The sequence below is a fragment of the Hyla sarda genome, chromosome 3 (assembly GCF_029499605.1).
Source record: "Hyla sarda isolate aHylSar1 chromosome 3, aHylSar1.hap1, whole genome shotgun sequence".
Taxonomy (NCBI): domain Eukaryota; kingdom Metazoa; phylum Chordata; class Amphibia; order Anura; family Hylidae; genus Hyla; species Hyla sarda.
This window is the reverse complement of record NC_079191.1, coordinates 418,895,771-418,922,947: the sequence shown is the minus strand read 5'-3', so window position 1 is coordinate 418,922,947 and position 27,177 is coordinate 418,895,771. Positions and strand designations below refer to the sequence as shown.

At 44.9% G+C, this 27,177-nt stretch overlaps 1 protein-coding gene across 3 annotated transcripts in view; it reads left to right on the top strand.

Annotated features, from left to right (window-relative positions):
• USH2A (usherin) overlaps positions 1–27,177 on the top strand; it is a 1,021,568-nt gene that overhangs the window by 342,523 nt on the left and 651,868 nt on the right. For all 3 annotated transcript variants that reach the window (XM_056568336.1, XM_056568335.1, XM_056568334.1), the window contains one exon: positions 13,817–13,947. In XM_056568336.1, coding sequence (XP_056424311.1) covers positions 13,817–13,947 — 131 coding nt within the window. The remainder of the gene's footprint in view (positions 1–13,816; positions 13,948–27,177) is intronic.

Sequence of the window (27,177 nt, the reverse complement as noted above, 5' to 3'; positions counted from 1 at the left end):
GAGCTCTCCCTCAACCACAACCAGTCTTCCTGTCCCCACCATGATCACTGTAGGGATGGTATTGGGCAGGTGATGGGCAGTGCCTGGTTTCCTCCAGACATGATGCTGCCCCCACCATGATCACTGTAGGGATGGTATTGGGCAGGTGATGGGCAGTGCCTGGTTTCCTCCAGACATGATGCTGCCCCCACCATGATCACTGTAGGGATGGTATTGGGCAGGTGATGGGCAGTGCCTGGTTTCCTCCAGACATGATGCTGCCCCCACCATGATCATTGTAGGGATGGTATTGAGCAGGTGATGGGCAGTGCCTGGTTTCCCCCTAGACATGATGCTGCCCCCGCCATGATCACTGTAGGGATGGTATTGAGCAGGTGATGGGCAGTGCCTGGTTTCCCCAAGACATGATGCTGCCCCCACCATGATCACTGTAGGGATGGTATTGGGCAGGTGATGGGCAGTGCCTGGTTTCCTCCAGACATGATGCTGCCCCCACCATGATCACTGTAGGGATTGTATTGGGCAGGTGATGGGCAGTGCCTGGTTTCCTCCAGACATGATGCGGCCCCCACCATGATCACTGTAGGGATGGTATCCGGAAGGTGATGGGCAGTGCCTGGTTTCCTCCAGACATGATGCTGCCCCCACCATGATCACTGTAGGGATGGTATTAGGCAGGTGATGGGCAGTGCCTGGTTTCCTCCAGACATGATGCTGCCCCCACCATGATCTCTGTAGGGATGGTATTGGGCAGTGCCTGGTTCCACCAGACATGATGCTGCCCCCACCATGATCACTGTAGGGATGGTATTGGGCAAGTGATGGGCAGTGCCTGGTTTCCTCCAGACATGATGCTGCCCCCACCATGATCACTGTAGGGATGGTATTGGGCAGGTGATGGGCAGTGCCTGGTTTCCTCCAGACATGATGCTGCCCCCACCATGATCACTGTAGGGATGGTATTGGGCAGGTGATGGGCAGTACCTGGTTTCCCCCAGACATGATGCTGCCCCCACCATGATCACTGTAGGGATGGTATTGGGTTAGTGATGGGCAGTGCCTGGTTTCCCCCAGACATGATGCTGCCCCCACCATGATCACTGTAGGGATGGTGTTGGGCAGGTGATGGGCAGTGCCTGGTTTCCTCCAGACATGATGCTGCCCTCACCATGATCACTGTAGGGATGGTATTGGGCAGGTGATGGGCAGTGCCTGGTTTCCTCCAGACATGATGCTGCCCCCACCATGATCACTGTAGGAATGGTATTGGGCAGGTGATGGGCAGTGCCTGGTTTCCTCCTCACTGTAGGGATGGTATTGGGCAGGTCATGGGCAGTGCATTGTTTCCTCCAGGCCTGATGCTTAGAATTGAGGGCAGAAAGTTCAATATTGGATTAATCACCATAGAACCAGCACCATAGAACCTTGTTTCTAACAGTCTGAGAGTCCTGGTGTCTCTGCCATAGAGCCTAGTCTGTGCAGTGCTGTTAAAGGCAAAAGCAGGCCATGTGCCACCAAATGGGGTCCTTGAGTGCCATATTATCACCAATAAGAACTGTTCCATAGCAGTCCAAAAGTGAAAAACATATAGGTCTCTCCTGAAGTGAATGGAGCCAGCTGTGGTTTCCTGCATAGTTGGGTGGCTAGGAGCGCTGCTGTGCATGAAGACAAATTATGTGGCGCAGAGCCAGGAGATAACCTGCTGGGCTCACACTTCTCCTGGCTCATAGAAACATAGAATGTGTCGGCAGATAAGAACCATTTGGACCATCTAGTCTGCCAAGTCGTTCTAGTTATCGGTCGGGGACTGAAAACTAATTTTTGGAGTGATGGGCGGGATAATACTGTCAGAGGGTGTGACTCTTATATACTGAGGGGCGTGTATATGCCTAATACACACCCCCTGCCTGTATAATCCTGCCCACCAGCTGATACTAGTCATTATTTTAATTAAGTTCACGCCCATCTGACTGATTCTCTGAATTGTCAGACAAACTATAAAGGCTCATATCTTGGGAACAAAAGGGCGTATCAAGAAACTGCAAAGAGGAGAGTGATCAGAGCACCCTAACCTATTTCATAATGATCTAATTTCTGAGGTTGGCCGTAGGTCCTCTATAAATAATATTATTTAAACAATGTCATTGTATACATAACAGTATTTATTTATTTTAAAATAATAATAGTAGCAATAATAATAATAATAATAATAATAATAATAATAATAATAGCAATAGCAATAATGGTTGTTTTTATTATTATTAATGTATTTATTTTTAAATGAGAAATGTATTGATAATAATAAATAAAGATTTTTAAACAAGTATACTAATAGGTAAAGGTCAGTCATTTTCCATATACATTGTTGCTCAATTACCTTTGTGAGTAGTAGACATAAAAATATACAGTCCACTATATCCACAGTCTTTTTCTGTCTCAATAGATATGTTCTTAGGGACTGCTCAAAGATGTATCGACTGTGACATTGAATCATTTGTCTCTATGGATTTAGATCTTGGAATGAGACCACTTTATTCAAAACATCACTTAAATTTCAGCAAGAATTCCAGCCTTTCAGCTAAAAATCAATATGCTCCTCTCTTTAGTAAATTACTTCATTTGGAGAAAACACGGCCACGGTTACTCTCTGTGTTTTCATACAAAATAAACCCGCAAAGATTGAATAAAAATATATATGCAAATAGAAAATCCGTTAGGATTATATATATATATATATATATATATATATATATATATATATATATTTAACATTTTTTTTTCTCTCCAAAACTTATAAAGCTTTATGGGGATTGTCTGAGATTAGTATTTATTTATTAATTAATTTTTTTCCTGAAAACCGCACCATACTTATCCATGGGCTGTGCCTAATAGTGCAGGTTGCCCCCATTCACACAAATGGGCATGAGCTGTAATACCAAAGACAGCCTATTGACAAGAGTGGCACTGTTTCGGGGGGAATAAAAGCAGACTTAGTTTTTAATTCTGGACAACCTCTTTTTTAACATCTTCCTGCATTTTGATTTTCCCTCTTCACCTTCTAAGAACCATGATTTTTTTTTTTTTTTTTTTTACCATATTTTCTGCAAGGGAAGTCATTCTTTTTTATGGCACCCTTCATTTACAATAGAACATATCGCAAAAGGAAACAGTTCTGACATTTTGTTGTGGTTTCATTTGTAACTGTATTTGTTTTGCAGTAAAAATGACAAGTTAACCTTATTCCACAGATCAGTATGATTATAGGTACACCATTTTATATTGTTTTTCTTGTGTTTTACTACATTTAATATCTAAAACATATGTAAAAAGAAATGTGAAACATTGCATTGCATCACCCACCCTATTCTGACCCCTATAACTTTTTTCTACTTTTTTCTGTCTATGGAGACCTGTGGGTCCTTTTGTTCAGGGTGAGCTGTAGATTTTATTGATAGCATTTTGGGGTATAGGGAAGTTTTTAAGGGGTTTTCTGGCAATCAGTGATTTTTTTTCTATTTGACTTTGGTACTAAAAAAAGGCAATTAACTTCAAGGGGAGCTGAGCTGCAGTAACCCAGCACAACCACAACCCAATATACAGAGTTGCCTGCTCTCAGCTCTGTTCACTGTGTAGGTGGCCACTATGGTTCTGGCAAACAGCTGATCACCAGGGCGCCAGATATCAGACCCCACCGATCTGATATTGTCAGCCTATCCTGAGGATATCCTTTCAATTAAAAGCCTTAGAAAATCTCTTTAAGATAAGACAATACCTTTCCATAGGTAGTATTATTCTTAACTAAGAAGTGGAGACAATCTTATCCAGTCTAGACAATGCTCTGTGAGCTAAACAGCATAGACCCCAGATTGATACATTGTACATAGCTAGTCCTGCTCTCAGCTAAGGCTGCTTTCACACTATAAAAACACCTCCGTTATAAAAACCCTGGAATTTGGCTGTCAAACTGCAGTTAGAAAATCCCATTATAGTCTATGGTATTTTTCTAATAGCCGTTTTAACCCGTTATCGCCTGTTATTAACAACGGACGTTATTTTGTGACAGGCGAATGAACGGAAGAAATAGTACATGCCCTATTTCTCCCGTTACTATCGCCCGTCACAAAAAAACGGCCGTTTTTAATAACGGGTGATAACTAGTTAAAACGGCTATTAGAAAAATCCCATAGACTGTAATGGGATTTTCTAACGGCAGTTTAATGGCCGATTTTCAAGATTTTTATGACGGACATTCATTATGGATGAATTTTTATAGTGTGAAAGGAGCCTAAGAAGTGGATACAATTGAATCAAGTCTAAACAAAGCTTTGTGAGCTAAACAGCAAACATCAAGTGAGATCTGTGCAAGAGCATTGCCTAGACTGGCTGCAATACTATCAGTGATGGAGTTTATTTTATTTTCTTTGTTTAACTTTATCTTATTTGATTTTGTTATTTCTTGTCTAGCTTTACTCTCCTTTATATTTATAGTTACATCTGTAATTAACTTTTGACTTATATGAATAATTCATTCTCAGATGTATTATTATTATTATTCAAAATTTATAATGTATATACTCGAGTATAAGCCAAATTTTTCAGCACGGTTTTTCGTGCTGAAAACGCCCCCCTCGGCTTATACTCGAGTGAACTCTCCGCCTGTCAATCCCTTCTCAGTGATCTTCCCTCCAGAGGTTGCAAAACTACAACTCCCAGCATGCCCGGACAGCCATCGGCTGTCCGCGCATGCTGGGAACTGTAGTTTTGAAACCTCTGGAGGTCCGCAGGTTGAAGACTACTGCGGCCTTCGTCATCATCCAGACCCCCCCTTTAATTTTCTACTCACCTCCCCTCGGTGGGAAGGAAGGGTGAGCTGGTCCGGGCCATCTATGCTGCAGGGACCGTCCGGTGGGGAGGGTTAGTCGTTCCGGGCTGTCCTTTTTTACCCTGGGGGGGGCCTCTTCTCTGCGCTCCGGGCCTGGCCCAGACTAGTGACGTTGCATGCTGGGAGTTGTAGTTTTGAAACCTCTGGAATGACGTGGCATGCCCCGGACTAGTTACTTTGCCTTGACGATGCCGCACAGGGACGTTCATGCACAGCCTCCCTGTGCATGAACGTCCTTGTGAGTCGTCAAGGCAATGTCACTAGTCCAGGGCAGGCCCGGAGCACGGAGAAGAGGGCCCCCCCCCGGTGAAAATGGACAGCCCGGAACGACTAAGCTCACGCTTCCTTCCCAACGAGGGGAGGTGAGTAGAAAACTAAAGGGGGGGGGTCTGGATGATGACAAAGGCCGCAGTGGTCTTCAACCCGCGAACCTCCAGAGATTTCAAAACTACAACTTCCAGCATGCCCAGACAGCCGACGGCTGACGGGATTGACAGGCGGTGATGATGATGGGGGGGGGATGATAAAGGGGGTCTGGATGATGACGGGGGTCTGGATGAGGACATGGGGGGGATGATGTATTCCCCCCTAGGCTTATAGTCGAGTCAATACCTTTTCCTGGGTTTTTGGGGTGAAATTAGGGGCCTCGGCTTATATTCGGGTCGGCTTATACTCGAGTATATACGGTAGTCAGAAATTAATAGTACTTATTTTCTTATTCACTTTATTTCTTGTTTCATAATGGAAAATTACTGTTTATTGCAACAATTATTAATCTACTTTTTATGTTAAACCTAATCTAACTGAATTAGTAAAAAAAAAATATATATATATATATATATATATATGTATATATATATATATATACATACACACACAGAGGCGGCTCTAGACTTTTTGAGGCCTTAGGCGAAAATAAATCTGAGGCCCCCCAGGCACAATAAAAAGAAGAGAAAGAAAAAGTAAGCAGGTGATATTAACATTAACTGTATAAATTGCATATTTTAAGGCAAACTTTAATATATTTCTTAACCTTGCTATTCACAGCTTATTAGCGGCTGTATACTACAGAGGGGAAAAAAATTTATTTTTGGATTTCTTTTCTGTCATGACCAAAATGCTCTCTGCTGACACCTCTGTCCATTTTAGGAAATGTCCAGAGCAGCATATGTTTGCTATGGGGAATTTCTCCTGCTTTGGACAGTTCCTGACATAGACAGAGGTGTCAGCAGAGAGCACTGTGGTCGTGACAGAAGAGAAATCCAAAAAGAAAATAATTTTCTCTGTAGTATACAGCCGCTAATAAGTACTGGAAGGATTAAGATTTTTTAACACAAGTAATTTACAAATCTGTTTAACTTTCTAGCATCAGTTGATTTAAAAAAAAAGAAAATAACATTTTTTCACAGGAGTGCCTGCCTTTCACCGCTCACGACATGATGGCACAGTCAGATATATGACTAATCTCTGACTGTGGCATCATATAGTGAGCTGTGAAAGGAAGGTAGAAATAGCAACTGGTCCATTTATTAGCCACACACTTCACCTTTTTTGCCCCTGCTTGGGTGAGACTGAGGCCTCTTAGATTTATTACAGAATTAGCACAGGAGCACAGAGTATTTCTGCAGGGAACTGTAGTGAGTCAGACTGTCTGCTTCACTACAGTCCCTGACAGAAATACTCTGTGCTGCTGGGAAGCCTACCCCATCTTCTACCTTTCTTTCACCGCTCCCTACATGATGGTACAGTGAGATATATAAGTTATATTTCACATATAACTTATAAGTCAGACTGTACCATCATGTAGGGGGCGATGAAAGGCAGGTAGAAGGTACATACAACTATACAATTCATAAGCCACCCCCTGGCCAGGCAACCCTGTTTTGCAGCGGTCAACTGAGAAGGCCGGCATAGAGATCAGGGCACTTCTTCAGGAGGGCTCTGTATACCGAGGACAAGCAGGGCTCTGTACACTGAGGACAAGCAGGGCTCTGTACACTGAGGACAAGCAGGGCTCCGTACACCGAGGACAAACAGGGCTCCGTACAACGAGGACAAACAGGGCTCCGTACACCGAGGACAAGCAGGGCTCTGTACACTGAGGACAAGCAGGGCTCCGTACACCGAGGACAAACAGGGCTCCGTACAACGAGGACAAACAGGGCTCCGTACACCGAGGACAAGCAGGGCTCTGTACACTGAGGACAAGCAGGGCTCTGTACACTAAAGACAAGCAGGGCTCTGTACACTGAGGAGAAGCAGGGCTCTGTACACTGAGGACAAGCAGGGTTCCGTACACCGAGAACAAGCAAGGCCCTGTACACCGAGGACAAACAGGGATCTGCACACTGAGGACTAGTGTTGAGCGGCATAGGCCATATTCGAATTCGCGTATGCATATTCGTAATATTCTCGTTTTATTTTCACATATGCGAAAATTAGCGTATACAAAATTAGCATAAGCAAAAATTCGCTTATGCGAATATTTGCATATGCTAATTTTCGCATATGCGAAAATTCGCACACCAGTCTCACACAGTAGTATTAGAGCCTTCTTTACACCACACAAACTGGAAGCAGAGAGGGGTGATCACTGTGATGTGTACTGTGAAAAAAAAAAAACGAATATTCGTAATTACGAATATATAGCGCTATATTTGCGAATATGCGATATTCGCGAATAAAATTCGTATTGTGAATATTCGCGAGCAACACTACTGAGGACAAGCAGGGCTCTGTACACTGAGGACAAGCAGGGCTCTGTACACTAAAGACAAGCAGGGCTCTGTACACTGAGTCCAAGCAGGGCTCTGTACACTGAGGCCAAGCAGGGCTCTGTACACTAAAGACAAGCAGGGCTATGTACACTGAGGACAAGCAGGGCTCTGTACAGTGAGGACAAGCAGGGCTCTGTACACTGAGGACACGCGGGGCTCTGTACACTGAGTACAAGCAGGGCTCGGTACACTGAGGCCAAGCAGGACTCTGTACACTGAGGACAAGCAGGGCTCTGTACACTAAAGACAAGCAGGGCTCTGTACACTGAGGACAAGCAGGGCTCTGTACACTGAGGACAAGCAGGGCTCTGTACACGGAGGACAAGCAGGGCTCTGTACACGGAGGACAAGCAGGTCTCTGTACACTGAGGACAAGCAGGGCTCTGTACACTGAGGACACATGGGGCTCTGTACACTGAGGACAAGCAGGCTCTGTACACTGAGGATAAGCAGGGCTCTGTACACTGAGGACAAGCAGGGCTCTGTACACTGAGGACAAGCAGGGCTCTGTACACGGAGGACAAGCAGGGCTCTGTACACGGAGGACAAGCAGGTCTCTGTACACTGAGGACAAGCAGGGCTCTGTACACTGAGGACACATGGGGCTCTGTACACTGAGGACAAGCAGGCTCTGTACACTGAGGATAAGCAGGGCTCTGTACACTGAGGACAAGCAGGGCTCTGTACACTGAGAACAAGCAGGGCTTTGTACAATGAGGACAAGCAGGGCTTTGTACACTGAGGACAAGCAGGGCCCTGTACACTGAGGACAAGCAGGATCCTGTACACTGAGGACAAGCAGGGCTCTGTACACTGAGGACAAGCAGGGCTCTGTACACTGAGGACAAGCAGGGCCCTGTATACTGAGGACAAGCAGGGCCCTGTACACTGAGGACAAGCAGGGCCCTGTACACTGAGGATAAGCAGGGCTCTGTATACCGAGGACAAGCAGGGCTCTGTACACTGAGGACAAGCAGGGCTCTGTACACTGAGGACAAGCAGGGCTCCGTACACCGAGGACAAACAGGGCTCCGTACAACGAGGACAAACAGGGCTCCGTACACCGAGGACAAGCAGGGCTCTGTACACTGAGGACAAGCAGGGCTCCGTACACCGAGGACAAACAGGGCTCCGTACAACGAGGACAAACAGGGCTCCGTACACCGAGGACAAGCAGGGCTCTGTACACTGAGGACAAGCAGGGCTCTGTACACTAAAGACAAGCAGGGCTCTGTACACTGAGGAGAAGCAGGGCTCTGTACACTGAGGACAAGCAGGGTTCCGTACACCGAGAACAAGCAAGGCCCTGTACACCGAGGACAAACAGGGATCTGCACACTGAGGACTAGTGTTGAGCGGCATAGGCCATATTCGAATTCGCGTATGCATATTCGTAATATTCTCGTTTTATTTTCACATATGCGAAAATTAGCGTATACAAAATTAGCATAAGCAAAAATTCGCTTATGCGAATATTTGCATATGCTAATTTTCGCATATGCGAAAATTCGCACACCAGTCTCACACAGTAGTATTAGAGCCTTCTTTACACCACACAAACTGGAAGCAGAGAGGGGTGATCACTGTGATGTGTACTGTGAAAAAAAAAAACTGAATATTCGTAATTACGAATATATAGCGCTATATTCGCGAATATGCGATATTCGCGAATAAAATTCGTATTGTGAATATTCGCGAGCAACACTACTGAGGACAAGCAGGGCTCTGTACACTGAGGACAAGCAGGGCTCTGTACACTAAAGACAAGCAGGGCTCTGTACACTGAGTCCAAGCAGGGCTCTGTACACTGAGGCCAAGCAGGGCTCTGTACACTAAAGACAAGCAGGGCTATGTACACTGAGGACAAGCAGGGCTCTGTACAGTGAGGACAAGCAGGGCTCTGTACACTGAGGACACGCGGGGCTCTGTACACTGAGTACAAGCAGGGCTCGGTACACTGAGGCCAAGCAGGACTCTGTACACTGAGGACAAGCAGGGCTCTGTACACTAAAGACAAGCAGGGCTCTGTACACTGAGGACAAGCAGGGCTCTGTACACTGAGGACAAGCAGGGCTCTGTACACGGAGGACAAGCAGGGCTCTGTACACGGAGGACAAGCAGGTCTCTGTACACTGAGGACAAGCAGGGCTCTGTACACTGAGGACACATGGGGCTCTGTACACTGAGGACAAGCAGGCTCTGTACACTGAGGATAAGCAGGGCTCTGTACACTGAGGACAAGCAGGGCTCTGTACACTGAGGACAAGCAGGGCTCTGTACACGGAGGACAAGCAGGGCTCTGTACACGGAGGACAAGCAGGTCTCTGTACACTGAGGACAAGCAGGGCTCTGTACACTGAGGACACATGGGGCTCTGTACACTGAGGACAAGCAGGCTCTGTACACTGAGGATAAGCAGGGCTCTGTACACTGAGGACAAGCAGGGCTCTGTACACTGAGAACAAGCAGGGCTTTGTACAATGAGGACAAGCAGGGCTTTGTACACTGAGGACAAGCAGGGCCCTGTACACTGAGGACAAGCAGGATCCTGTACACTGAGGACAAGCAGGGCTCTGTACACTGAGGACAAGCAGGGCTCTGTACACTGAGGACAAGCAGGGCCCTGTATACTGAGGACAAGCAGGGCCCTGTACACTGAGGACAAGCAGGGCCCTGTACACTGAGGATAAGCAGGGCTCTGTACACTGAGGACAAGTGGGGCTACGTACACTGAGGACAATCAAGGCTCTGTACACTAAAGACAAGCAGGGTCCTGTACACTGATGACAAGCAGGGTCCTGTACACTGATGACAAGCAGGGTCCTGTACACTGATACCAAGCAGGGTTCTGTACACTCAGGACAAGCAGGGCTCTGTGAGGACAAACAGGGCTCTTTACACTGAGGACAAGCAGGGTTCTGTACCTGAGGACAAGCAGGGCCTGTACGAGAGAGAGAAAGAGCAGGGCGGCGGGCGCACTGATCGGTGGCACAGTGAACTCTGACGTGGCGCTGCTGCGCTTAGACATCAGGTCACGTCACCCCCACAGTGAAGTGACCTCACGTCTAAGCACAGCAGTGCCACGCCGGAGTTCAAAGCGCCTCTCCCAGGCAGCCACTGCGGTTCTCGTACCGGGCTGCCGTGGCTGTGTGGGAGATGCAAGCCAGCAGCACCATTCTCTGGGCCCGGGTGTGTGCTGGGCCTGGGTGTCATGGGCAATTAAAACATTTTTTTTTAAATTTAATGTGACAGGCGGTGGACAGCGGGCCCTTTTCCCGGCTGGACCTTCGGACGACGACCCAATGGACTACCCGGTCAGTCCGTCGCTGGGCTAAACAATAAAAAATTTGGACCTGGAAAGGCTGCTGACATATTTTTATTACAGCAGCCTGCAGCGCTCTAATTACACAATTTAGGCAGCCGCGAGGCCCCTTTTGGCATGAGGCCTTAGGCGGCCGCCTAAATCGTCTCATTAGAGAGCCACCTCTGTATATATATATATATATATATTGATGAGAGCAGGACAAGCTATATACAGTACAATACATTAGTCTGGAGTCCAGGTTGTGAAGGTAACAGCATTGTCTAGACTGGGTTCATTTTTATCCACTTCTTAGCTGAGAGCAGTACTAGCTATGTACAATGTATCAGTATGAAGTCCAGACTGTTTAGCTCATAGAACATTGTCTAGACCGGATATAATTGTATCACTTCTAAAGCCTTTTTCACACTATAAAGTTTCTCCATTAAAAGACCCGTTATAAACTTCTGTTAGAAAAGGAGCTTCAGCTCCTGTGGAGCCACAAGTTAATCTCCTGACCGATTTTAGGGTAACCGCAAAATGTTTAAAACCTTTTGTGAGAGCTGCAAATTGTAATTCTGGTTAAGGCCTTACACATCTGGTACTGAGGTCCAAAGAGTGGGTATCATTATGTCTCTTTTGCAAGGAGGTCCCAAGGAATAGGTATTTTCCTTTGGTCCTGATGCTCCAGAGTTGTCCTCAGTGGATGCCTTATTTGTGGGATTGGGTCTTTTGTACGCTGTATACACTGAGAGCCAATTGTGTACATTAAAGGGGTTATCAAGGGAAAAACGTTATATATATATATATATATATATATATATATATATATATATATATATATAATCAACTGGCTCCAGAAAGGTAAACAGATTTGTAAATTACATCTATTAAAAAATCTTAATCCTTTCAGTACTTATGAGCTGCTGAAGTTGAATTGTTCTTTTCTGTCTAAGTGCTCTCTGATGACACGTGTCTCGGGAGCTGTCCAGAGTAGAAGCAAATTCCCATAGGAACTGCACAGAGCAGAATAGGTTTGCTATGGGAATTTGCTTCTACTTTGGACAGCTCCCAAGACACGTGTCATCAGAGAGCACTTAGACAGAAAAGAACAACTCAACTTCAGCAGCTGATAATTATTGGAAGGATTAAGATTTTTTTAATAGAAGTAATTTACAAATCTGTTTAACTTTCTGGAGCCAGTTGATCTAAAAATAAAAAGTTTTTTCCTGGAATTCCCCTTTAAAGCAAGGTCGCAGACCAGTAGAGGAGTACTGTGCAGATTTTCGAAAGTAGTGTGTGGCCTCCAACTGGAATGCTCCAGCCTTGATTTGTCAGTTCAGACTAGGGTTATCTGACACCTTGACCAAGTGTATCTGACACTCCTGACACCCTTGACCAAGCCATGACTCTAGCTGTGCGTTTGGATAGACGTTTGCGAGAACGCAAACGGGAGTGTTCTTCATCCTCTGTTTCTCCTGTCCTGCTTGATTCCTCTCCTGTTTCCAAATGTATTCCTGAGGATGAACCTATGCAGATAGGGTCCATTCGTACCCCGCAAGAACGCAAGAGGTTTCGTCAACTCTATGGCCTGTGTTTGACACAGGAGGCGATGAAATGAGTGTCCTCGTATCCTGTGTCAAGCATCAGTGTCCAAGTGGCAATCGTGGTGGCCACTTGGGTGCACAGGTATGTTATGCCTCCCAGAGAGCCACGCCTGGCAGAGTTCTTCTCTGGGGCATTGTTCCTACTAATGTAGAATCTGATTTTACTTCTATTATGAAGCCTGTTTTGCATCAGCCTCTGGTAAAAATCGGCATCTTGTGACATCATTGGCAATAAGAGTCTGAAGAGCACTCCAGTTTATTTGCGGTCAGGGGGTAGTAATGAGGATCTGGAGGATGACTGTGAGAACACCAATGAGGGCAGTGATTTGGAGGATGAAGTTACTGATGAGGACATTGATGGTCCATCTGTATCCAAGTCAAGACCTCTTTACTCTCAGGTTGTGGCCTCTCCTAAAAGGGGGGGGGGGGGTACTGTCAGAACCTATAGGGTTAAAAAAGGTTCTAACAGGTTCTTTGTTGGTTTTTGTTGCCGGGTTATGCCCGGCTATCTGACTGGTCAGCTGACCTTGATTGGATTGTTCTAGCTCCATATAAGCTGGCAGTCTACTCCCAGTCAGGGCTTGCTGTAGAGCTCAGTTTGTACTCTAGCTAGCTGTCTTGTGTATTTGTTATATCTGGCTTTTGAACCTTTGGCTCCTCTCTCTGACAATTCTCTCTGGTATTAGCGATTTTGTACTGTGACATCTCCTGGCTTCAAACACCGATAGTTGACATTGGACTTTCTTTGTTTGTCTGTTATCCTACTATCCCCGGACCTACATCTGTGTCATTGTAGTTTATTATTTTGACAAATACGTGTATAGGAAGGGACTGTCTTCGTGGTTGTGGACCTGTTATTTAGGACAGGTATGCAAGTAGGCAGGGACAGGGTGAGTGCGCGAGAATAGTGTGTACTCCTTCCCTGTCCATTCCTGACGTCTACATATAAATATATCCACTTCTTAGCTTTGAGCAAGATTAGATAAGTTTCTTTTTTTTTTTTTTTTTTGCCTGATGAAAAATTTATGAAATGAGGAAAAATTGAAATACAAAGTATATTAACAAGTTGTAAAACTTTCTATTTGTACGTATTTGTTTTTTTTCCCTTTGCTACTATTATATCCCATATTTTATGCACCTATTTGCCGTATACAGATGAGCTCAATTAACCTAAACCAGTAACTTGACTATGTTTGGTATTGTTGATTGTAACCACCCCCCCCCCCCCCCCCCCCTTTATATCCAATAGGTATTAACATACAATTCAGAACAAAGGAAGCGGAGGGTTTGATTATGTGTGCTGTGTCAGCTGGAACGCAAGAAGAATACATTGTGCTTCAAATAAGGAATGGACGTCCTTACTTCCTTTTTGATCCACAGGTAGAGTAATGAGCAAACTGGTGAAAAAGATCTCTATCAACCATCCCAAAGGCATCTTGTGCATTTAATGGTTTAAGATGATGAGGCATTCGCTGTTTCCATTTTTCCTATTGATCCAGGTTAATGGGTTCTTTAAAACCTTTGAAGATTGAAGTTCTTTGGGAAAGAACTATTGAAACACCTTCGGCTCTTTCCAATTTAATTAGTTATCTACTTACTAGGACTCCACAATTTATGGATAACAGAGGCCGCTGTAGAAATATGTTGACCTTGCTAATATCTCAGTGTTTATAAGTGTTTCATTGTAGTCTGGGTTATTATTTTTATGGATTTTATGGAACTGTAAACATTTACTAGATTATGTATCAAAGGAATTATTAATGAGGGAAGGTTCGGCTGTGTCTCTGAAGGAGAAAAGATCAATTGATGTCACTGGGTTATAATAACTGGATTATGTCTCTACATAGATCACTAACTAAAATGATGATATAGTGTGTGAACGAATAAAATTGGATAGATAGGAGATAGATAGATAGATAGATAGATAGATATGAGATAGATATGAGATAGATAGATAGATATGAGATAGATAGATATGAGATAGATAGATAGATATGAGATAGATAGATAGGAGATAGCTAGATAGGAGATAGATAGATAGGAGATAGATAGATAGATATGAGATATTTAGAGTAGATTGAAGTGGCAGATTTTTAGATTGATTATTGGCAGTGTATCTCTGGCTCCTTACTTTAGCAGCCATACCCAGGTTATTTTAACACAAGCAGTCCCAGCCTGGAATCTTTCCACATATAATCTCACCTCCTTGATACATGTACAGAGCTCTGGGGGTACTGGGAGGTGAGGAGTGAGAAGGCATTTAGGCTGTGGCACTTGAGCAGCCTGGCTCTTCCTCCTTGAAACTTAGCTGTGAATAAATATGAGCGAGAGCTGAGAATGAAAATAGGGGGAACTCTATGCATTTTTTTTTTTGTTTATTTATTTACTTGCTGTGTACTCGATGTTGCCTGGTTTTTCCTTCCTAATCCTTGTTGGGGAGGAAAATCAACAAAGGAGGAAGCTTTTGACTTGACTTCATATTCCATCCTCATATATTGTTGTCATATCCCAACCCCATATCCGTCCCCATATCCCGTCCTCATTTCTCAACCTCATATCCCGTCCTCATATCTGGACCTCATATACCGACCTCATATCCCGTCCTCCTATCATGACCTCATATCCCATCCTCCTATCCCGTCCTCCTATCTCAACCTCATATCCCGTCCTCATAACTCTTCCTCATAGCCCGTCGCCACATCCCGTCCCCATATCCCGACCTCATATCCCGACCTCAAATCCCGACCTCATATCCCGTCCTCAAATTCCGTCCTCCTATCACGACCTCCTATCACGACCTCCTATCCCGACCTCATAACTGGTCCTCATAACTGGTCCTCATAACTCGTCCTCATAACTCGTCCCCATATCCCGTCCCTATATCCCGTCCTCATATCCCGTTATCATATCTTGACCTCATATTCCGTCCTGATATCCCGTCCTCCCATCCCGTCCTCCTATCTCGACCTCATATCTCGTCCTCATAACTTGCCCTCAAAGCCCGACCCCATATCCCGTCCCCATATCCCGTCCTCATAGCCCGACCTCATAGCCCATCCCCATATCCCGGCCTCTTATCCCGGCCTCTTATCCCGGCCTCTTATCCTGGCCTCTTATCCCGGCCTCCTATCCCGGCCTCATTTCCCGACCTCATCCCAACCTCATATCCCAACCCCATATCCAGTCCTCATTTGCTGCCCTTATATCACGTGCTTATGTCCCATCCTCATATCCAGTCCACAGGTGGGACTGATTTGGGATGAAGATATTGCAAGCTGAAAATAGAAGGGGATGTGGCTTTGTGAGACTGGGCGGGATTTGCAAGCCATACCGATGCACAAAAAGGTTAGATGATAAAAGGGTTGGGGCTTAAACAGTGGGCGTGTATTTGTGAGATGGGGTGTGGCTTGCAAGCCGGATTGACACATTCACCAGGAGATGAAGAGCGGAGCTTTTTGAGTAAGGTAACGGAAGTCCCATAAGTTTCATGTTAATATTTTAAGCCGTTTGGACGTGATGCTGGAACATACACACACACATTGAGTTTTATATACATATATATTGATTCATTAAAAATATGCATAGGATTTCCCCTGTCGTCATTCTCATCCAGATACCAACAAAACAGCAACAGTCTACTTATTAATGGATTCTGTCTATGAGACTGCTTCCACTATTAAGCCTGTAAAATCAATTTAAAATAAACACAACATGTTTTAAAAACGTATAATAAAAAAAACACTCCCTCACAAGCTCTCGTTAATTATTTTATTTAAATTTAAAAAATAGAAACACTGGTCATCGACGTAGTTCACGAAATCCAATGTAGTCCACAGAATACACGGATCTGAAACGAGAAGAAAAGAAAAACACATAAATGGGTTAGTACATTAAGGGATACATTCACAGGCTGGGGAATCAGGCAGCATTGCCTGTGATTAACGATGGCAGGGGGTCTCAGGACTGATTGACATGTCAAAAATATTTTTTTTAATACTATAGGACTAACTCCTTGCTGGGCTGAGTGCACAGTTATCCAACATGTCTGCAACTCAAAGCAGTAAATTCAGCCAGATTCCCTTTAATTTAGCATCAACCTGGCTAAAACATTTTGTTTTCCTTTATGCACTGATCATAGAGATGAATGCAGGGAGGGGGATAGAGAGGACTGTGCAGCTGTAACTGTATGACCATACAATTCTCTCTCTGATCATAGAGATGAGCGCCAGGAGGGCATAGAGAGGACTGTGCAGCTGTAACCAGGGCCGACCCTACTGTCATGTATACCTGGGTGCAGGATTAATTTTGGTGCCCCTTGGTGATCTTATTACATCCTTTACAAATGTTTTTTCTATACATGCCCCTCTATGTGGCAAGAACTCCAACTCTTTTACCTATAAGCCACACCCATTTTATAATCAGTACTTTCACAATAATAAAAAAAAAATTGTATTATAAAACAGTCCCAGCATCATTTTTCTGATACAGAGCTCAAAATCTCCAGTGTGTGTGTGTATATGTGTGTGTGTGTGTGTATATATATATATATATATATATATATATATATATATATATATATATATTATAGCATATAACACGTTGGCTGCCTGTCAGTGTATAAGGGTATACATAGAGCTCCTAAGCTCCCTCTAGTGCCAGCTTTATGGACCCAGCATTTCCGTATACAGGGGTTTTGGAGCAGTGTTTCCCAAAAATTTAAATTTTTGCAAAGATATACATTCACTGCCCACTTTATTAGCTCCACACTGCTAATCCCAGGTTGGACCCCCTTTAGCTGTCATTCTTCGTGGCATACTTTCTACAAGTTACTGAAGAAATTTTCTCTATAAGGACATGATGACATCAAACAATTCCTCCATAAGGGCATGATGACATCACACAGTTCCTCTATATGGACATGATGACATCACACAGATCCTCCATATGGACATGATGACATCACACAGATCCTCCATATGGACATGATGACATCACACAGTTCCTCCATATGGACATGATGACATCACACAGTTCATTCATATGGACATGATGACATCACACAGTTCCTCCATATAGACATGATGACATCACACAGCTCCTCCATATGGACATGATGACAGTTCCTCCATATGGACATGATGACATCACACAGTTCCTCCATATGGAAATGATGACATCACACAGTTCCCCCATATGGACATGAAGACATCACACAGATCCTCCATATGGACATGATGACATCACATAGTTCCTCCATATGGAAATGATGACATCACACAGATCCTCCATATGGATATGATGACATCACACAGTTCCTCCATATGGACATGATGACATCACATAGTTGCTGCAGACCCATGAGGAGAATCTCCGGTTTCACCACATCCCAGCGGGGATCTATTGGAGGAGATCTGGTGACTGTGGAGGCCATTGGAGTCATGTGACCTCATTGTCCTGTATGAGATGATGTCATGTGATATGGGGCATTATCCTGCTGGAAGTATCATCAGAAGATGGGTCCACTGTGGTCATAAGGTCATAAAGGGATGGACATGGTCAGCAACAGGTCAGAGTGTTGTGTTTGAACCGCTAATACAAGGCAGGAGGGATCCATGCTTTCATGTTGTTTATGCCAAATTCTAACCCTGTCATCTGAATGTCACAGCTGGAATTGAGACTTATCAGACCAGACAATGTTCTTCCATCTTCCATTGTCCAATTTTCATGACCTGTGTGAATTGTAGTCCCAGTTTCCTGTTCTTAGCAGACAGAAGTGGCCCTGCATGGTCTTCTACTGCTGTAGCCCATCTGCTTCAAGGTTTGACATGTTGTACGGTCAGAGATGTTATTTTGCATACCTTGCTTGTAACCAGTAGTTATTTGAGTTACCTTTTTTTTTTTTTTTTTTTTTTTGCCTTTCCATCATCTCAAACCAGTCTGCCCCTTCTCCACTTACATCAGGAAGGCTTTTTTTCTTCACACAACTGCTGCCTACTAGATATTTTCTTTTTCGGACCATTCTCTGCAAACCCTAAAGATGGTTGTGTGTGTAAATCCCAGTAGATCAGAAGTTTCTGAAATACTCAGACCAGTCTAGCTTGCCCCATGCACCATGCCCTGTTCACAGTCACTTAATTTAGATCCCCTTTCCAATACACAGTTTGAACTTCAATAAGTTGTCTTGACCACGTCTACATGCCAAAATGCATTGAGTTGCTGCCATGCGATTGGCTGATCAGCTATTTGTGTTAACAAGCAATTGGACAGGTACCTAATAAAGTACCAGTGAGTGTACAGTATAAAGATATCAGCAAAAATCGTTGCTGAATGATAAAATATGAACATTTATTTCAACACGAAAAATTTGTGTCGACAAACTGAACCTTAGCAGGAGCTCAGTGGCGGCCCCAGTGTTATATCATTGTAAGAATAGGAAGACAGCGAGTGGATTTGTCCCTTTACTGCTTCTTCTCCGTCTTTATCTTGGGGCTGCTGATCTTTCCACTACTTAACAAATAATTCTCTGCTGGATTTTACACTTTTACCTGTAGACAAAAACCTCTTCAAGTCTTTGTTCGCCTGCAGTCAGTCGACTCTGGGTCTATTGTTGGAATTGCGGTGATGCTGATCAATATATCTCTCACTTATCTCACCCGTCCAGGACACTGTGGCCTAAGGGTTAACAGCTGACAAGTAAATACACAACTTTTCTTCTTGAATTCTGTTGAAATGTGAAAATATACGGCGCCATGCTTGATGTTTTGTAAACCGACGGGTGAACATGGCAGGAGATTAAATGACTCTCTAAACCAAGAACGGTTTTTATTGTGTTTTACCAAGATTTATTGCTCTAACATTTGTGCAAGTTTTACAAACGGTTTTAGTCATAATTGGGGGGGAAGGGAGAAGTGAGCCCTAAGCTGTCCCTAAGACATCTTTCCCTGTCTACTTGCCTAGACACCCTACCGGTGAATGATAACTTGAAGCCGGTCCCTTCCTTGTGCTTAAGTGCATTGGCGTCAAAGTCAACAAAACAAACGGCACTGTACATAGTCGGGAAATAAGTAAGCAACATAATGGGAGTAAAATAACCAGAACAGATATCTAAATACAAACTAGGCAGGATATAAATACTAACATAAACTGGTCAGGAAATCAAGAGCACTGTTCACACTGGACACAGAACAAAGAACACACTAGACACCCCACTCCAAACATGGAGGGACATCAATACCCCTGGCCACAGGCGCACTTCTACCCCCCCCCCGTGCTGTCTGTGGGACAGGCGGCACTGCTGCCTCCTTACCTTTCTCTGTCTGCAGCCTCCCGACCAGTGGACATGCGCCCCGCCGCGTTCCTGGTTCCACTGTGCTCTCTCACTGCCGGCGCGGGTGTCCCCGCTTCCTAGGGCGCGAGCGCTGGCTCTCTGAGATTTAAGTAATTCTCACTTCCCCTTGACCCCTGCTGGATCTTTGTTGCCTAGTTACCTTGGAGAATGCGTTCTCCTGTGTCTTGCCTTGCCGTGTATCTGACCCTTGCCACGTATTCTGACCTTGCTCCTGTGCCGCCTGCCTTCTGACCTTCTTGCTACGTGACCAGACCTTGCTTATTTTCCACCTGCCCTGACCTCCTGCCAGTCCTGACTACGACTGTGCCTCTACCTTCCTGTGCCACATTATTCCTTGACTGCCTGAGGGGACGAGTCGTACCAGGGGTAGCGACCTGTGTGCCGCCTGCCGCAGCGAGTCCATCCCGCTTTGCGGCGGGCTCTGGTGAAAACCTGCGGCATCTTAGACTCCACTCCCTGGTACGGCCCCCGCCATCATCCCCACAGGTCAGTGGATTCAGCTTACCACAGGTGTTGCAGTAAGATCTGGCCATGGATTCCGCCGGGGTGCCTCTGCCAGATGTTCAAGACCTCTCTTCTATTGTGGCCCAGCAGTCTCAGCAAATTACGCAACAAGCGCCGCAACTACAGCAGCAGCAACTACAGCAGCAACTGCCGTAACCAGCTCTAGTGGTTCTTCAGGTGTCTGCAACTTCCCTTGGTCCCAAACTTTGTTTATGCCTGCCGACGAAGTATGAAGGAGACCCTAAATTATGCAGGGGATTCGTGATCCAGTGCTCCATTGATGTCGAACTGATGGCCGATCAGTTTCCGACGAAGCGTGCCAAGGTGGCCTACGTGGTTAGTCGGCTCTCTGGCAAAGCTCTGGCCTGGGCCACTCCTCTCTGGGAGAGAAGCAACCCGCTGACTACAAACCTGCAAGCTTTCCTTGCTGAATTCCGCAGTGTCTTTGAAGAGCCTGCTCGGCCTTCCTCTGCAGAAACTGCGCTTCTGAATCTCCGCCAAGGGGATTCTTCTGTTGGTGAGTATGCGGTCAAATTCCGTACCCTGGCTTCAGAACTTGATTGGAATAATGCTGCCACCTTCAAAAAGGGTCTTTCCAGAAGGGTCAAGGATGCTTTGGCCGCATGGGATCCTACTTCTTCCTCATTTACCTGTCCACTCGAATTGATGTGCGCTTTGCCGAGAGGTATGAGGAAATTCGTCTCGAGCATGAACCTGCTCAAACTCGTCATTTCCCTCGACTGGCACTGGTGTTCCAACGGACTCCTCTGTGACCTGATGTACCTCCTGCTGAAGAAGATATGCAAGGTGACCGCATTAATCTGTCATAGCATGAGAGGTCTCTCCGATATGAGGAAAATCTTTGCCTTTATTGTGCCAGGCTTTCAGAAACACTGCCTGTTGGCACCACAATTGAAGCGCTCTTTTCCTTTAACCTTCTTCACTGCCAGGTCTGCCCTCTCCTTATCAAGACTTTGCTAATGTGTTTTGCGAGAAACAGGCCGAAAGTCTTCCTCCACATCGACCCTATGATTGTCCTATTGAACTTCTGCCAGGCACTACACCTCCCTGGGGAAGAATCTATTCTCTCTCTGTGCCAGAAACTCAAGCTATGTCTCTGTATATTAACGAGAACCTCCAGAGAGGTTTTATCCGGAAATCCTCTTCTCCTGCCGAAGCTGGATTTTTTTTGCGGAGAAGGACCATTCTCTTCACTCTTGCATTGACTACCGTGGTCTCAATAAAATTACTCTCAAGAATTCCTTTACTCTAATTTCTGAGCTCTTTGACCATCTGTGGGGCGCCAAGGTCTTCATCAAATTGGACCTGCCAGGATCACATAATTTAATCAGGATTCGAGAGGGAGACGAGTGGAAGACGGCTTTTAATACACGTGATGGACACTTTGAGTACTTAGTGATGCAGTTTGGACTCTGTAACGCCCCGGTTGTCTTCCAGGAATTTGTAAATGACATCTTCCGGGATCTTCTTTACATGTGTGTCGTGGTTTATCTAGATGACATCTTGATCTTCTCTCCCAACTTGGAGGTGCATCGCACTTATGTGCGCCATGTCTTACGTCACATGCGGAATAATTATCTTTATGCCAAATTCGAGAAATGTCTCTTTGAAAAGATGAGTCTTCCATTCCTGGGTGACATTGTCTCTAGCCAAGGCCTTCAGATGGATCCAGTCAAGTTGTCTTCGGTACTCAATTGGGCCATACAACATTTTCTTGGATTTGACAATTATTATAGACAATTCATTCTACATTTCTCCTCCTTGATTGCTCCGATTGTTACTCTCACCAAGAAAAACAGTAATTCCAGATCTTGGTCCACAGAAGCAGAAGATTATTTTACCCAATTGAAGTCTGACTTCACTTCTGCACCTGTTCTGTCTCAACCCAACCCAGAAAAGCCGTTCTATCTAGAAGTAGATGCCTTATCAGTAGGAGCCGGTGTTGGTGCCATCTTAACTCAAAAGTCCTCTAGGGGTAAGATGGTGACTTGTGGTTTCTTTTCTAAAACGTTCTGCTGAGAGGAACTATTCTATTGGAGACCGGGAACTCTTGGCCATTAAGCTTTCCTTAGAAGAGTGGCGTCACTTTGAAAGGTTCTACTCATCCTGTCAGTATCAAAACGGACCATTAAAATCTTTTACATCTTCAGTCTGCACAACGTCTCATTCCCTGGCAGGCCAGATGGTCTCTTTTCTTTTCCCGGTTTTACTTCTTTGTTCATTTTCAACCTGTGGACAAAAATGTTAGAGCTGATGCTCTCTCTAGAGCTTCTGATGTAAAAGGTCTGGACTCTTTTCCTCGGCCCTATTGTTCCTCCTGAACGAATGATTACAGCGGTGCCTGTTCTTCAGCAAGTTCCTCCTGGGAAGTCTTTTGTACCTCCTCATCTAAGACGCAAAGTGTTTTTTGGGGCCATTCTTCTTTACTAGCCGGTCATGCTGGAGTACGGAAGTCCATTCAATTGATCACCCGACAATACTGGTGGCCGAATCTGGACTGTGATGACACTGATTTTGTACTTTCCTGTATGACCTGTGCCCATGACAAGACTCCTCGGCTCAAGCCTGCAGGACTTTTACTTCCTTTGCCAATCCCTGAGTGCCCTTGGTCACACATTGCTATGGACTTTGTTACCGATCTGCCTCCCTCCTGCAACAACACAGTCATTTGGGTGGTTGTTGATTGTTTTTCCAAGATGGCTCATTTTGTGCCCCTCCCTGGACTTCCTTCTGCTCCAAAACTGGCGGATCAATTCCTTCGGCATATCTTTCGTTTGCATGGCTTGCCATCTCACATTGTCTCTAATCGTGGGGTTCAGTTTGTTTCTAAATTCAGTTTGTTTCCAAATTCTGGCGGGCTCTCTGCTCTCATCTCAAGATCAAGCTTGACTTCTCTTTCACATACCACCCTCAGGCCAACGGACAGGTAGAGAGGGTGAACCAGATTCTCAGAGATTATCTTCATCATTTTGTTTCTGCTCGGCAAAACGATTGGGCTAACCTGCTTCCTTGGGCTGAGTTTTCATAGAACCCCCGGGACTCTGAAGCCATTAAAACTTCCCCGTTCTTCGTCTACGGCCGTCCCCTCGTCCTCCTCTTCCTCTACCAGTTCCTTCTGAAGTACCTGTGGTGGATATTCTGTTACGGGACTTTTCTTCTATTTGGCAAGAAACTCTGTGTTCTTTAATTATTGCATCCTCTTGCATGAAGTCGCAGGCTGACAAGAAGAGAAGACGTCCTCCGATGTTTACACCTGGAGACAGAGTCTGGTTGTCCTCCAAGTATATTCGTTTTAGGATTCCCAGCTACAAATTGGGTCCCCACTTTCTGGGTCCTTTCAAAGTGATGCAACACATTAATCCTGTGTCTTAAAAACTCCATCTGCCTTCTTCTCTACGCATTCAGAACTCGTTTCATGTCTCTATCCTCAAACCCGTTATTCTTAATCTTTTTTCTCATGGAGATGTCTCTTCCACTCCTGTCTCTGGTTCCTCTGACATCTTTGAAGTCAAGGAGATATTGTCTACCAAGATTGTCAGACGAAAATGCTTCTTCTTGGTGGATTGGAAGGGGTTCTGGCCTGAAGAAAGATCTTGGGAACCTGAGGAGAACATACTGGACCAAGGTCTGATTCATTGGTTCCTGCGGCCCAAAAAGAGGGGAATACCTAAGGGGGGAGGGGGGGGATTGTTACAAGTGGCCCCGTGGCCAGACATGCTGGCCATGGGCGCACTTATACCCCACCACCCAGTGCTGTCTCCAGCACGGGCGGCACTGCTGCCTCCTTTCCTGTCCACGGACACACTCCCTGCCACGTTCCTGTCTCTGTAAGGTCCCCTGATATGCAGTATAAGCCTTCTTTTTTCTAAATAACCGTAATTCTGATAATTTTTCTGGGTACTGTAGTCCTCTCATTCTCCATATTACCCTGGTTGCCCGTCTTTGAACCCTCTCCAGCTCTACTATATCTTTCTTGTACACTGGTGCCCAGTACTGTACACAGAATTCTATGTGTGGTCTGACTAGTGCTTTGTACAACGGTAGAATTATTTCCTTGTCGTGGGCATCTCTGCCCCTATTGATGCACCCCATGATTTTATTTGCCTTGGCAGCAGCTGCCCGATGCTGGTCACTACAGCTAAATTTACTGTTAACTAAGACTCCCAAGTCCTTTTCCACGTCAGTCATCCCAAGTATGCTCCCATTAAATACATAATCCCAGCCCGGATTTTTCCTCCCCATGTGCATTACCTTACATTTATCAGTGTTGAACCTCATCTGCCACTTCTCAGCCCAAACCTCCAACCTATCCAGATCCATTTGTAACAGTGCGTTGTGCTCTATTGTGTTTAGTGCTTTACTGAGTTTAGTATCATCTGCAAAGATTGCTACTTTACTATTCAACCCCTCTACAAGGTCATTAATAAATATATTAAGTAGAACAGGACCCAAGACTGACCCTTGTGGTCCCCACTAGTAACAGTCACCCAATCAGAATAAGTTATCATTTATAACCACCCTATGTTTTCTATCACTAAGCCAGTTACTTACCCACTTACTTACACACATTCTCCCCCAGCCAAGTCCTTCTCATTTTATGTACCAACCTTTTATGTGGCACTGTATGAAATGCTTTTGAAAATCCAGATATACGACATCCAGTGATTGCCCCTGGTCCAGTCTGGAGCTCACCTCCTCGTAAAAGCTGATCAGGTTAGTTTGACAGGATCAATCCCTCATAAAGCCATGCTGATATGGAGTCATACATTTATTTTTATCAAGATACTCAAACAAGATACCCTCAAACAATTTACATACAACAAAGGTTATACTAATAGGCCCATAATTCCTAGGCTCACCTTTTGACCCCTTTTTAAATATTGGCACCACATTTGCCATGCACCAGTCCTGGGGAACAGTCCCTGTTACTGTAGAGTCCCCTAATATTAAAAATAGGGGTCTGTAGATCTGAAGCTGGTGCAATCTCACAAGTAATGCCTAGACAAGGAATACTGTTGCAGAATGTAGTCTCCCAGAGACCCATAGTGGAACTGTTAGCTATTGAAAGTTATGTTAGCCATCTTAAAGTGCAAATGCCCAGTTCAACTACTGCCCATTGTTCAGATTGGGCATGGAGAGACACATTCCACACTGGGCTGTACAATTGCTAAGGCAACTGTACAAAGCCCAGTGAGTTATGTGCATGAGTCCATTTCTGATTAATAGGACTTGCTGCAAGTAACTTGTTGGGAAACCCAACAGTCCAGTGTGGACTGTGTCTCTCCACATCCAATCTAAAGATGGGACAGGAATTAAACCTTAGCATTACACCTTAAGCTCAACCTAACCTTCTGGGTGAACAGTGACAGGGCACACAGCCCCCAGGGTACTCAGATAAAGACTAATTAACTGTGATTTGAATGTGCTGAGGCATGGTGGTTAAAGGGGTACTCCGCTGCTAGACATGTTATTCCCTATCCAAAGAATAGTGGATAACATTGTCAGATCGGGGGGGTCCGGCCACTGGGGACCCCCAGCGATCTCCACGGCAGCACCCCAGTAATCCGGTGCATGGAGCGAACTCTGCTCTGTGTCGGATGACTGGTGATCACAGCTGCCACGCCCCCTCCATTCATGTCTAAGGGAGGAGGCGAGGTGGCTGTGTACTAGCCATCACACCCCCTCCCATAGACATTAATGGAGGGAACATAGCATGACATCCCGATCATGGAAGCCCCTGGCTACTGTGACCATAACCAAAGTGCCAGCGTGGAGATCGTGGGGGGTCCCAGCAGCCTGATCCACTGTGATCAGACATGTTATTCCCTATCCTTTGGATAGGGGATAACATGCCTAGGGGAAGAGTACCCCTTGTGGTTAGCAGTAGAGTTTGTTTGATCTCAGTATGGGTGTATTTCTTTTTCACTCCAATGTAATAATCTCTCTCTGCCTCTGTGTCTCTCTCTTTCTCTCTGTCTCTCTCTGTCTCTGTATCTCTCTCTGTCTCTCTCTTTCTCTGTCTCTCTATCTCTCTCTCTCTGTCTCTCTCTTTCTCTGTCTCGCTCTCTCTGTGTGTGTCTCTCTCTTTCTGTCTCTGCCTCTCTCTCTTTCTCTGTCTCTCTCTGTGTCTCTCTCTCTCTATCTATATATATATATATATATATATATATATATATATATATATTAAATGCACCCACCCCCATATGATGCTTGCTGTGGCTAATAAAGACACAGAATTCCCTAAATAAAGGCTACCCATCCTATTTTGACAACATATGATAGAAAACTAAATGAGCAGAAGCAATAGCTGTAAGTCTTCAGTGAACGCCTTGATGGGTGAATCGTGGACATGGCCATCAAATGGAGGATGAGAGATCTGTTTCATGTATCTAATACAGTATTTAGAATGCTGCATCATTTGTAACAATTTTAACGCTAACTAAGGACACTTTGATGAGACAGCATTTAATAAAATGCTCATTAATTTCATCATTAGCGAGGGTATGCCAAGAAGTACGCCAGTTTCTTATGTCACGCCCAATTAGCATCTCATGCTCGTAATCCCATTAGTATTGTTGAATTCACTAATGGAGAAACTAATGGGCATAATACCAGGGCACATTAATTGGGCATGACACCAGTTCTGGTTTTAATTATTAAACTACAATAATGAAATACATGTTTGTAAAATATTAAATGTTTAAATAAAGCTAAAGAGGGAAAGTAGATGTGAAGAG